This window comes from Poromitra crassiceps (genome assembly GCF_964638095.1).
Source record: "Poromitra crassiceps genome assembly, chromosome: 22".
NCBI lineage: Eukaryota > Metazoa > Chordata > Actinopteri > Beryciformes > Melamphaidae > Poromitra > Poromitra crassiceps.
In genome coordinates this window covers 24,604,537-24,617,768 of record NC_139647.1, presented here as the reverse complement: position 1 = coordinate 24,617,768, position 13,232 = coordinate 24,604,537, and the positions used below count along the sequence as shown (strand labels likewise).

The 13,232-nt window shown below is 42.5% G+C and overlaps 1 protein-coding gene across 1 annotated transcript in view; it reads left to right on the top strand.

The window, feature by feature from the left end:
- Nucleotides 1-1,109: 1,109 nt before the first annotated feature.
- Nucleotides 1,110-13,232, top strand: part of LOC310796444 (protein TANC1-like) — a gene marked incomplete at both ends in the record, with an annotated part of 42,624 nt that continues 30,501 nt past the window's right edge. The window contains 5 exons of the mRNA XM_083658625.1: nucleotides 1,110-1,115; nucleotides 1,455-1,538; nucleotides 2,824-2,897; nucleotides 3,763-3,838; nucleotides 6,602-6,653. Coding sequence (XP_083514751.1) covers nucleotides 1,110-1,115; nucleotides 1,455-1,538; nucleotides 2,824-2,897; nucleotides 3,763-3,838; nucleotides 6,602-6,653 — 292 coding nt within the window. The remainder of the gene's footprint in view (nucleotides 1,116-1,454; nucleotides 1,539-2,823; nucleotides 2,898-3,762; nucleotides 3,839-6,601; nucleotides 6,654-13,232) is intronic.

The following is a 13,232-nucleotide window of genomic DNA, read 5'->3' as shown; positions in this document are numbered from 1 at the left end:
CAGTTTTTCCCAGAGTCAGAAACAAATAAATGCCTTCAGACAGAACTTATTATCTGTCTGAATTAGCTGAACGGCAGGAAGTAACACAGGTGCAAGCAGAACATTAATGAGGGTTTCCAACTTCCAATCCATTTTGGTGACCCAGTCCTGGGTCTTAAATGTTAATATACTTGGCCAATACGTATCTATCATACAAAATAAAGCAAGCAGCCAAACGGTAATGTCTTCATTTAATGTAGAACGCAAAACATCGTTAAACCTGCATTCCTGTGATAAAGTTAACGTTTGAGTCGGCTTTAAAACGGAGGGTGGTGCAGGTGGGAGGGACTATTTTATTTCGTGGAAGACTGATTTACAGTATGAATAACAGACATTTAGCCATTTAGATTGCTTTATTTATTACACATGGAAATATAAATGACTGGTCTTATTGTTTTGTTGGCAAGTGACCATGGTATAAGCGGGTTAATGCACTTCGAGGTGTACATTATCACTTTTTAAGGGACTTCGCGGAGGCAAACCATCCTCGGCTTCGCCTCGGACGGTTCACGCCTCCGCATCGTCCCTTAAAAAGTGATAATGTACACCTCGTCGTACATTAACCCTTACATATCATTGGTATGGGACATTTAATCATGGGAGAAAAAAATTATTCTCAAAAAATATGTAGGATTTTTTTTTTTTTTTTTTTTTTACAACCATCCCATGACCCCCCCCCCCCCCCCCCCCCAAAAAATAATAATAATAATAATAATCTTGCGACCCCCAGGTTGAGAACCACTGATCTAGAGCAGGGCTTTTTAGCCTGATACTGTGGGCTGCTCTTGGGGGTCTTCTTTCCAGTCCATAGCCATCTCAAATGTCGTTTAACACTAGAACTCACTGCCATACATTATTTGCATAATACTTTCAATGATCAATATAAAATATAATAATATATGGATCTGTAATGTTAGGATAGGTAATAATATCAGGAAACACAAATATCAATTCTAATCAACGTGCACATTTATTAGTTCATCACAACCACAGAACCATCTATAATTACAAATATACAAATTCAAATTAGATGAATATTTTTTCAATTTCTTCAATTTCAACATGCAATCATGGAAGTTGGAAACCCTCATTAGTGTTTTGCTTGCACCTGTGTTTACCCTGCCTTTTTGACACAAAATAGCCCCCATGAAAGGGTCTATTGGAGGCCATCTGACTGCACCCAGAGCTCCATTACAAGTTTTCATGGGCGGCAGAGCGCTGTCTATAGACTGATTTCAGTCAAACGTTAATTATCTTTTCCGTTTTCCGTCTGCTCCTCTCCCCCACCCCTGTCATGTTTTTTGCTTGCATTAGACTGAAATGCCATAACTAACATACATAAACCTTATCTTAAGATGTGTGTGATTGAATTGATTGAATTAAAAAACTGAATGATTGTTCTTCCTCTGCTGTAGCATTGTGACAATCTCTGGCGGGATGCCTTCACCACAGAGTTCTTTGAGGATGACGCCATGTTCACCATGGAAGACGAACCTCCAGTAAGATCAAAAGAGAAGATGCTGATTGATTGTATATTCTAATATGTGTCCATTTGAGTGCTTCTTGTATTTTATATGAATATTTTTATGGAAAATTCCTGTTTTATTTCAATAGCTTCATGTAATGAGATGCAAAGCTAAAGCACTAAAATCCAATTCAGAGGTGTGTCTTATTTGTCCAGTCTAGTAAGAATTAATTTAGAGGCGTGTCTTATTTGTCCAGTCTAGTAATAATTTCTGGTATTGATTCAGAGTCGCCGCCTCACATTACGTGGAAATTAAATTATGGCTCCTTGAAAAGTCCCGGAAAAGTTGTTTTCTAAGGAAATGGAATTGCAAGTGCCTCACAGAGTTGGCATGCAGCCTCTCCTCCCTCCTCCCAAAGGGTTTTCATAGTCTACTTCAGTGGCTGATTCACACTCAGCCCCGCTGTGCTCCTCTACTCAGGTGAGCTCAGTAGCCGACAAATGGAGCTCTCCATGGTTCTGAACCTGTGTTGACTGTGTTGACTCATTTGGACCACTATTAGCCAGTTTTGCTCATTTAGTCAGCCCTAATGACCTAATTCAAGAATCCAGCTCAGTTAGGTCACCCGCAGGGGTGATCTTTACACTTCCTGCGAGAATCAATGTGTAAAATTGCATAGCTGTGGCCTCGCCCACCCTGCAGCTCGCCCACTGCGCGTCGCATATGCAGCTTGGTCCGCTACACGGCCTCGCATGCTCTATGTTATCACTGATGACAGCATCACGGATGACATCACTGATGACATAATCACCGATGACGTCATCACTGAACTTGTATAGCCTCAACCAGGAAGGATCACATCATCACTGATGACATCATCAGGTAATTAGGGCAATCACCTAATTTAAAAAAAATCCGTCAGGTCACCGGTGCTCTTTACACCCCCTGAAAGATTCTGCCTGATCGCACAGAAAATGGCATAGGTATGGCTGTCCGAAACTCTGCTCACGCACACACACACGGATAATTAATAAATTATTTATAATAATTAATAAAATAATTAATAAAAATAAGACTCTTATTTGCTGACTTTTCCTCAGCCTTCAACAAGATGCAGCCTCACATCTTGATTGAGCGTCTTGCCTCTCATTTTAATTTGCCCAATCAGCTTTCATTGTTACTTTTGGACTTTTTAACAAACAGAATGTGATGTCAGGCTAGGTCAGGTCATGTCATATCGGGCTAGGTCAGGTCATGTTTGGACAGACATGATTAGGGTTTTGATGAGATCTAAATGGTTCCTGTGTTTGTGTTGCAGGAAGGCTACATCCCATATAGGAACACCAAGCTCACCTACTTCCTGCAAAGCTGCTTGGGAGGCAACAGCAAAATGTGAGTTCAGCATCGTCAAGTGACATTTCAAAGTCTGAGACTGTGGGCCTCCCCCCAGACAAAGCTTGGAAAAGGTGCCCCCTCACTCCGGGATGCCTATGGGATCATGATTGTTATTTGATCCCATAAACACTCAACAATTGAGCCCAGATAGCCTGATATTGCTGTTTGACATACTGTACGTCAGACTACACAAATTACATCAAGTTCTATCTGATGGTATTTATTTGTTTCTGTCCCTGGGAAAAACTGCCATACACCCATAACCAAATCAACAGACGCTCTTTCATATATTTAAATTTTTAGCTTCTTGAATATCTTAATTCCCCACCCAGATTGAGTAAGAACAAAATCTGTGCCTTAAGTAAATTAACTAATTTCTGAATGGTCATGGAAAACCTGCAAAAGTCAAAATCTCATTTTCCAGGCCTGGAAAAGTCATGGAATCAGTCAAATTCTTGAAAGTTTAATGGAATTTTGTTGCCTGTGTGTAAGGAAATTAATTGTTATGGGAATCTTCCATGGATAACCTTCCACGTAATGTAACAATTTATTTTCTGTAGCTGTTGACGTAACTTTTAGTGCTTGTTTTTTCATGTTAATATTTTTATGGAATATTTGTGTTTTTAATTAAATGGCTTCCATGTAATGTGACGCAGTGACTCTCAAGCACTAAAATCCATTAAGAGCTGTGTCTTATTTGTCCAGTGTAGTAATAATTTCTGGTATTGATTCGGAGTCCCTGCCTCGCATTGCATGGAAATAATATTATGGATCCTTGAAAAGTAATGGACAGGTTTTGAAATTTCATCCATGAAAATGTGCTAATATTGTGTTTATTTGTGTGCTGTCTTTCTCGTCCCAGGCTCATGTTTGTTAACATCGCTCCAGAGCCAGACAGCCTTGGGGAAAGCCTGAACTCTCTGAGATTCGCATCTAAGGTCAGTAGCCTCCTACCTAGATCATTTATTTGACCTTTCTTTGCTCATTCCTATGGATGGATAACTGACCAAACGTAGATAATGTGACATCAGACCACAGACCGGTGTTAAGAGGATGTAAGGTTGGTATTGCTAAGTGTGTGTTCATGCTTTGACATCTAATCATTTGTTTTTATTCTTTTGCAGGTGAACGACTGTGTGATTGGCACTGCTCAGGCCAACCACAAATAATAAAAAAAGGACACTTAAAGAGACAGGAGCAGCGACTGTCCACGGCTCATACATTGGGGCCTTTGTGCTTTCTGTGCAAGTTTTTGTTCATTATTATTATTATTGTTTATAATCCATTGTTCATATTGTTCATAATCTGTTCATCAATTGTTCATAATTGTTATTATTGTTCATAATCTATTCATCTATTGTTCATAATCATAATATTGTATCATTATTATTATTTTTGTTTTGTTTATATAGTTGTTTTGTTCCTTAATTATTATCTTGTGCAAAAATAAATTTTTCTAGTCAACATTTGAGTGTTGTGGTGGATTTCTAGAAATGACGCTCTTACACAGGAGCTGAGCTGAGTTTAACATGCAGGTACAGGAATGATTCCAGCTCTTTTCATTTTCAACACACTCTTCAAGCTTCTGTCACATCTGACAGTGTGCAGAGCCTCTCTGACCTGAATGAAGCTGCAAACAGTCTCTCTCAACGTGTCTTTTGCTGTAGTTCCTCAGTTAAGCCTCTAGATGTCAGTGTAGCGCTGTTTGTTTTTCCCGTTTCCTCATTTAGCTGTTTATTTTCTCCAGAGAAGCTCTCACTCTCAAAGGGTTGGGAGGGTTACTTTAAAACTGCAATCTGATACAATTACTAGTTACCGGTTAAAGATTGTAATTAGTAATGTAATCCAAGTATCACAATTTTAAAGTAATGTATCATTTGTGTTACTTTTCGATCACTTTTGAACAAATTTCCTAAATTTGACTATGTAGCCCTGAGACATGCTTAGCTCCTCAAGAGGACATTTCACACCTACCCCATGCACATAACCCTTCACTCATGCACACACACAACACACACACACACACAGCTCTGTAAAACTAATTTCAGACTTTTATAAGTGTTGTTGGTTACATCAGGCTTTCAGCCAATCTAGTGTTGCCTGTTTTACAATACATTAATATTTCTATCTTCGGCTCATGATATGATCTGGTTTCGAAGCATTTATTTTTTGGGTGCACTGGTCCTTCTTTTTTAAGCCACTCAGCCAAGTGTGTTTTTTTCTCCAAGCCCTGCTACAACACTGACTGACTTTAGCTTGAAAAGATGTTGATTATAAAGTACATCCAAAAAGCCAGCACAGGTCCATTACAGTAGGATAATGAGCCATGCAAAGAAAGTTTCAGACAAGATGTAAGCCATCCAATATGGTGACAAGTTAAATTTAAGTTAAGCTGCAAAACAATATAGGCCTACCTAACAACACAGACAAAAATATAATTCTTTCCAACATTAGCATATTTTATGTATAGGCTTGTTTGCACTGTTGTTGAATTTTGATGCATAGTTTTTGTTAATCCGAAGTTATTAGTTAAGTTTAGCGATGTATCATTTTGTGGATTTTCTTGTTACTGAGCAACATACTGGAAACAGTCAAGCACTACAATTTATATTCTCTTTCGAGCCAGGTTTCTGAGACAATGTCACTTTCATCTTCAAGTTGGTTAATAAAAATGACACCATCACGTCTCATGTGACTTTTAATAACGTGTTCACAGTTACATCTTAGAAATTATGAAAATGAAATTGACAAGTTAAGAATCTGTTTCATTTATTCCAGTGCACATAAAAAAGTGCACCCATGGCACATTGTCCCCACAGTGTCCACCCTAGAAATGGAGTGCACGAGATTTCTAGTGTTTAAATACTTAAGAAATAGATTTTTTTCGTAGAGACATTTTGGTGATTTTGGTGGTATGTTTTCATCTGCTGTTTTAGACCAAACATGTCAACTCATGCCATGCTATCCACATCATCAGTGGGTATGACATCACTTGATGATTGTGGGGCATGACGTGACAGCAGAGGTTATGACATCATCCTTAACATCGCTCAGTGTTTTCACCGCTGCCCCCTGGCCCTGACCTCGTCTCTGTCAGGGATAGACGGTTTACAGCGTAGCCCCTATATATAATATATATATATGTGTGTGTGCGTGTGTGTGTGTGTGTGTGTGTGTAAATATATATATATTACATACATATATATTTACACACACACACACACACACACACACACACACACACACACACACACACACACACACACACACACACACATCGCTAAGCTGCCTCAGAAAAGCATGGTCCTCACCCTCCCAGCCACCTCAACATGTGTGGATGGATGGTAGTCAACCTGCTGATATGTGACCTGCTCTGACAAAACCAGTCACATGTAGCACTGGGCCATTTGTGTAGAAACCCAGTAGAAACATGATTTTATGAGAAAATGTTGATTTTGGCTTTTTAGGCCTTTCACCAGATTTGAGCAAATAAAGCGTTTTGAAGCTCAAATTGTAGAGTGACAAGCAGAACTAGCTTACTTTGTCATACTTCCAGGCTGTTTTTCTCAAAAGTTTGGAAACAGTCAAGACATAAAGGGGTGTAGCTCACTCAATCTTTGGACTACAAAGATAAAAAATAAAAAAAATCACCAGAAAGCCTACATTCTCCTCTTCCAACAGTGTATAAAACTCACACACAGTTCTGTGTCTCTGAGCTGGGAAACACCTGGTGCTCTGTGGAGGTTCCCCAGGGTGAGAGCTCTGTGGGTGGGCTGAGAGGGGAGATGTTGTTGTGTTTGAGAGGATTCACACCACAGTCCTAGCGGACGCAGAGCGGCACCTCAGAGCTGGATTCACATTACAGGGACTAACACAGGTCTGGATTTAAATGTCAACCAGGAGGTTCTCTCCACCAGGCAGCGTGTACAGGCTGTCACTCCAACACCAGACTGTAAGTTTAACAGGAGGTTCTCTCCACCAGGCAGCGTGTACAGGCTGTCACTCCAACACCAGACTGTAAGTTTAACAGGAGGTTCTCTCCACCAGGCAGCGTGTACAGGCTGTAACTCCAACACCAGACTGTAAGTTTAACAGGAGGTTCTCTCCACCAGGCAGCGTGTACAGGCTGTCACTCCAACACCAGACTGTAAGTTTAACAGGAGGTTCTCTCCACCAGGCAGCGTGTACAGGCTGTCACTCCAACACCAGACTGTAAGTTTAACAGGAGGTTCTCTCCACCAGGCAGCATGTACAGGCTGTCACTCCAACACCAGACTGTAAGTTTAACAGGAGGTTCTCTCCACCAGGCAGCGTGTACAGGCTGTCACTCCAACACCAGACTGTAAGTTTAACAGGAGGTTCTCTCCACCAGGCAGCGTGTACAGGCTGTCACTCCAACACCAGACTGTAAGTTTAACAGGAGGTTCTCTCCACCAGGCAGCGTGTACAGGCTGTCACTCCAACACCAGACTGTAAGTTTGATTTGTTGAGTGTTAGGGAGACACAAATGGGCGGGAGGTTCTGGGGGTCCTCCCCAGAAATATTTGACATTCTTTAATCACAGATTTCTAGGATGGTATAGTGCTCTTGAACATAAACATTTAGACACACGTTTAGAATAGAATCAGTGTGGACTTGAATGTACGTCTGAAACATCATTTATATTTTAGATATACTTTTTAGGACTAATTTTCTAAATTGAAACGAACATTCTGACATCCATATTGTAATTGAGACTTGACTTGAGACTCGTCCTCAAAGACTTGACACTTGACTTGGACTTGAAGGTTTGGGACTTGTGAACAATCTTTATTTTTTCATTTTATTTTTTTGGTGCATTAACATTAAGGAAATGTCTACTAATGTCATCCAATCAACTGCACACTGTATGCTAATAGATAAGGAGTGAGGATAACACAGTACATGCTTTGAATTCCTTAGTTTTAGCTATGCAGTGTTTTAAGCAGGCCGGATGGAATGCAGCAGATGATAGAACGCTCATCCATAAGAGACTTGACACTTGACTTGGACTTGCAAAAAATGACTTGCGAGCATCTCTGCCATAAAAGACATGCTTCTTAAAAGTAGAATTGCAGGAGATTCAAGCAGAAAATAAATGGATGTAGCTAAGCTAACCCCTCTGAGCTAAACGCTGTTAGTGAGACATGATTTGAAACTGTATGGCTACAAGGCTAGCACAAATAATTCCCGCCTCCTTGTTTGGCCAACTAGTTCAAGGGGGGCCTTGCCCCTTTTGTGAGATCACCCTCCCACACACACACACACACACACACACACACACACACACACACACACACACACACACACACACACACACACACACACACACACACACACACACACACCTCCCCCTCCTTTTCCCAAAGACCCTCAATTTTGGACACCACGGACGAGTATACTGTAGGCTTGCTTTGTTTGATAGTCCCGGACAGGAGACACACACACACACACACACACACACACACACACACACACACACACACACACACACACACACACACACACACACACACACACACACACACACACACACACACACACACACACACACACACACACGTAATATATTACTTTTAGCAGTAACTCAGTAATATAACTTATTACTTATAGGATTTCAGTAATATTATACCAGTTACTTTGTAAAGTAACTCAAGTTACAAATTGAGTTACACTTTATTAAATCAAAGCACATATTTAAAAAAGATACAATAATTTCCTAAATGATTGTGTTTTTATGCAAATAACCACTATGACAATAAGAAAGAAAAAGGATAACATTTAGAATGTTTTATTGTTTACACTGACTTCAAGACGGTTGAAATAATTTTTCGGGATGGTTCCGGTAGCCTAGGTAAACCCAGCCCCCACGTGACCTGCTCTCTCAGTTCCCAGTCACAAAAACGGGAAAACGGCTTAGGTGACTGAGAACAGAGAGCAGGTCACGTGGGGGATGGGTTTACCCAGGCTATGGTTCCGGGGCAGTGATGTCATTCTGCTGCTGTTGTTGTTTTGGTAAAAGTAAAAAAAAAAGTAGTGTAATAGGTAACGAGTTACTCTACACAGACAGTAATATTGTAAAGTAACTTATTACTTTCAAATGAAGAAGCTAGTAATATGTAGCCTAGTATATTACATTTTGAAAGTAACTTGCCCAACACTGCTCACAACTAGCCTAGTATGTGTGTCACACACGCACGCACGCACGCACGCACGCACGCAGACACACACACACACACACACACACACACACACACACACACACACACACACACACACACACACACACACACACACACACACACACACACACACACACACACACACACACACACACACACACACACACACACACACACACACACACACACACACACACACACACGGCTTGCTTTGTTTGATAGACCCGACAGGAGACGCACACACACGCACGCACGCACGCACGCACGCACGCACGCACACACACACACACACACACACACACACACACACACACACACACACACACACACACACACACACACACACACACACACACACACACACACACACACACACACACACACACACACACACACACACACACACACACACACAGCCCCGCCCCTAGCCTGGCAGCCTGCACACACTGGCCTGTGAGTCGGAGAGTGACCGCACTTTTACGCTCTACCAAAAGCTAGTCTGGGCACCTTCCACCCCGCTTTTTGTCATGGGTGCGTAAACCCCGGACCCAGAATTATCACCGGAAGGAAGTGGGCCAAAAAACGTCTTTGCTGCCGTTAGCTTGACGTCTCTTTCCTCGATTAATTGTCTGATGCAAAGCTTCTGTATTGGTTTAAAAGATGTGAGATTGTGAATGTTTATACAAGAACTTCTTCAAAAACTTCGTTAGGTACGTCCATCTTTTGTTTTGTTGTTTGCCGTTCTGATACGTTGTGTCTAATTGTCAAGTTAACGTGAAAGTTGACGAGCTAGATCCGGTCTAGGGCGGGCTCTAGGCCGGACCCAGTATGATGACAAAATCAATTGTGGGCGGGAGCCAGGCTCTTTCTCGTACTTTCTCGCCGAGAAGAGCCTGGTGACGCGAGGTTAACCAAAAGCTGCCGAGAGCAGAGGAGAGGAGGCAGTCAGTTGGAGCAACGGAACAACTAGAGATTTTTTCTACCATTTCCAAAAACAAGAGTGACAAGAGTGTTTGGAGTTAACGCAGAAACGAGGTAGGTAATTCTATTACAGACGGTTGTTCAAACCGCTCCACGGTGTGTGCGGAGAGGTGGGAGCGTACCTATGTTCCCCGGTGACATGCAGAGTTTTGCACCCCCGCCGAGAATTGCATCCCCACCTTCCGGGAGCATATTGTAATGATTTATACGGAAACTTAACGGTTTAAAAATGATATAATTGTCGGTAGACATGACCTCCAAGCCAGGGGGTCTGTCCTGGCTCACGGAGACCGACTTTGATGCATTAGATCCGCGTGGAGGTGACTTCCATGCTTGGGGCTCTCTTCTGGCTCATTGAAGCCGACTTTGGTGCTTAAAATCCGGGTACAGATGACCTCGAGACCTGGGGAACTCTCCTGGCTTCATGGAGGGGGGTGCACATCTCGGCAGTTTGTACCTGCCGAGATTTGCATCCCTGTTTTTAAGTTAAAACACACACACACACGCTAGAATAGATAGATAGATAGATGCAGGCACCCTGCTTCAGCACCCTCCTAGTGGGCTCAGAGAGTAGGGCAGCTTGGACAGGAGGAGGCACATTGTACCGTCTGATAGCTGATCAAAGAAGTGCACCTAAAGCACTCCATGTTGCACCTTGGCTGGATGAGTCAGAGGGTGAAGACGTGCTGTAGCTGCAGCAGCCCATCATAGAGGAGGTGTGTTCTGCTATGGGTTTGGGTTTAGTCGTGTTGTCCAGGCTCGGCCCTAAGACAAAGCCAGCCTCACCAGTTTGTTTATCTTGGTGCTGCCTTGCCAGCACACCAGCACAAAGAACAATGCAGATTGGTGGAACATGGAGACTAGTGAATGTGATATGCTCCCCCATCTGCTGACAGCTCCTTCGCCCTCCTGACGTTGAGCTGTAGATGGTTCTTCCTGGCACCACCTGTGGAATCTGTCCACCAGGCTCTTCTAGGATAGGATACTAGATGTATCAGATGATGATGTGATCTGCCGTAGGGGGGAGGGAAGGGGTGGTAACATTTGCATACTGTCTTCTCGTCCCTAGTATCACATATTCACTCACATGTTGGGCGATGTTATGCTGTCGGAATGGAGGAGAAGGACGCATAGTTCAGTCTTCTAGTATAAGTAGTCCAGTATTCTACTTTATAGTAGACTAGTCGTATACTTGTGCACACAGCAACACTCTGTGTGTGTGTGTGTGTGTGTGTGTGTCAGACGTGTGAATGAAGTGTTGGTGATTAGTCTTGAACTCAGAGGAGGCTGCGTAATGAGGAGGCCGGCTGGTTTTGCTCAGAGATGTATTGTAGTTCCCCCAGATCCCCCCGACTCAATTCATCACAAACAGTATATTACAGTGATCCTCACTATTTCTTCGATGAGAGCCGCACTGGCAGCAGGACAAAGTCAATAGGAGAGCCACTTTTACAGCAAAACACCAAAAGCCACCCCAACCAAGCACATCTGCCTACCATTTTTTTTGTGTTTTATTGTTTTCCACACACACACACACACACACACACACACACACACACACACACACACACACACACACACACACACACACACACACACACACACACACACACACACACACATACCAGTTTCCCCTAGAAAATCTTTCAAGCCTGGAGGGATTTCGAAACGTACCCCGACCGCAACGGTGGGGGCCGTTGCTGGCGACGCTGAAGTTTTAGCTAACCTGTTCACATCTATGTTCGCAATGGCATCCCAAGTATCATCACACTATTATGGGATGCGATGCAGACAGTTGTATTATGGGATGTGCGTTTCCCAGGCAATGACACACGTTGACACGTTTTGGAACAGCGCTGCACGCTGGCACAATACTCCTAAAAGCAAAATGCTTATTGTTTTGAATGATTTGGCACCTTCTATTGTAATAATATGCCATAAAGGTTTATTGAAATTTTGGGGAGTGCAAGAGGAAAAAAAAAAAAAATGCAATTTCTTAGAGCCGCCAACTAAAGCTTCGAGAGCCGCCAGCGTCTCGCGAGCCGCGCAATGAGGAACTAGGGTATATTATGATAGTGGTAATAGAGAGCCAAAGTGGAACGTCACTTCCTGCTTCAGCACTGTACCAGAGATTTTCATCCGCCATTTATTTTCCCATAGACATTTTGTAAAATGCTTATAAAAAGAGTTTTACCTGTTCAATGGTTCAGATATATTTAGAAACAGGAAGAGATCGCATAACATTTCCCTCGGACCAAAACGTAAAAAAAAAAAAAAGCGGTTTTAAACAATTAAAGAAAATGTTTTTTCTGTTTTTTTTTTAAGTTTTCGTCCGAGCGAAATCTTCTATGGTCTCTCCCGATTCTAAATACAACTGAACCGTTTGGTTTGACAAAGTAAAAGATTTTTATAAGCATTTTATGAAATGTCTATGGGAAAATAAATTGCGGAAGAAAATCTCCGGTACAGTGCTGAAGCAGGAAGTGACGTTCACTTTGCCTCTCTATGTGATGTCATCATGTACGTGCGCAGGGGTCACGCCTCCTCGTCCGCGGCCTGTTTGACGGGCGCTCCATCTGCGCGCCATGTGACTCGCTCCTGTTTTGAGCCCACTCTGGGGGGATTAGAGGAAGCAGTCATGCCAGATTTCACACAGGATATTAGGCCAGTGTTGTGTGTGTTTTTGTGTTAACGGATTTAATGAGAGTGTGGGCGATGGAGGGGTCTATGCCATCTAAAATAAACTCATGAAATCAATAAGTTTCTCTATTCTGTTACCCCCCCCGCCCCTTCCTGACAGTAATGCTATCTATATTGTTTTCAATTCTAATGCTATTCACTAATCCAGCACTGGAATCAGCAACACAGCGTGGTGGAATAGCTAATTGCAAACCAAATCTTTCTGAAAATGTCTTATCATTACAACCCTAGAGGACCCACAGACATGTCCGGATGTGATGCGTGTGATTTAGTTAGCTGGTCCTCTGCCAGTGTTGGCTTCATAAACCGCTGCTTGGATTGGATTTCCCATCATTAAGAGAGAGAAAGAGAGCTAGGGGAGGTCTAAGACAGACCACAACAGAGGTTATCAGCCTTTTCTCGTGCTCCAAAGATAGATCAGAAGCAGTTGGCCCGACGGTGACATTTTACC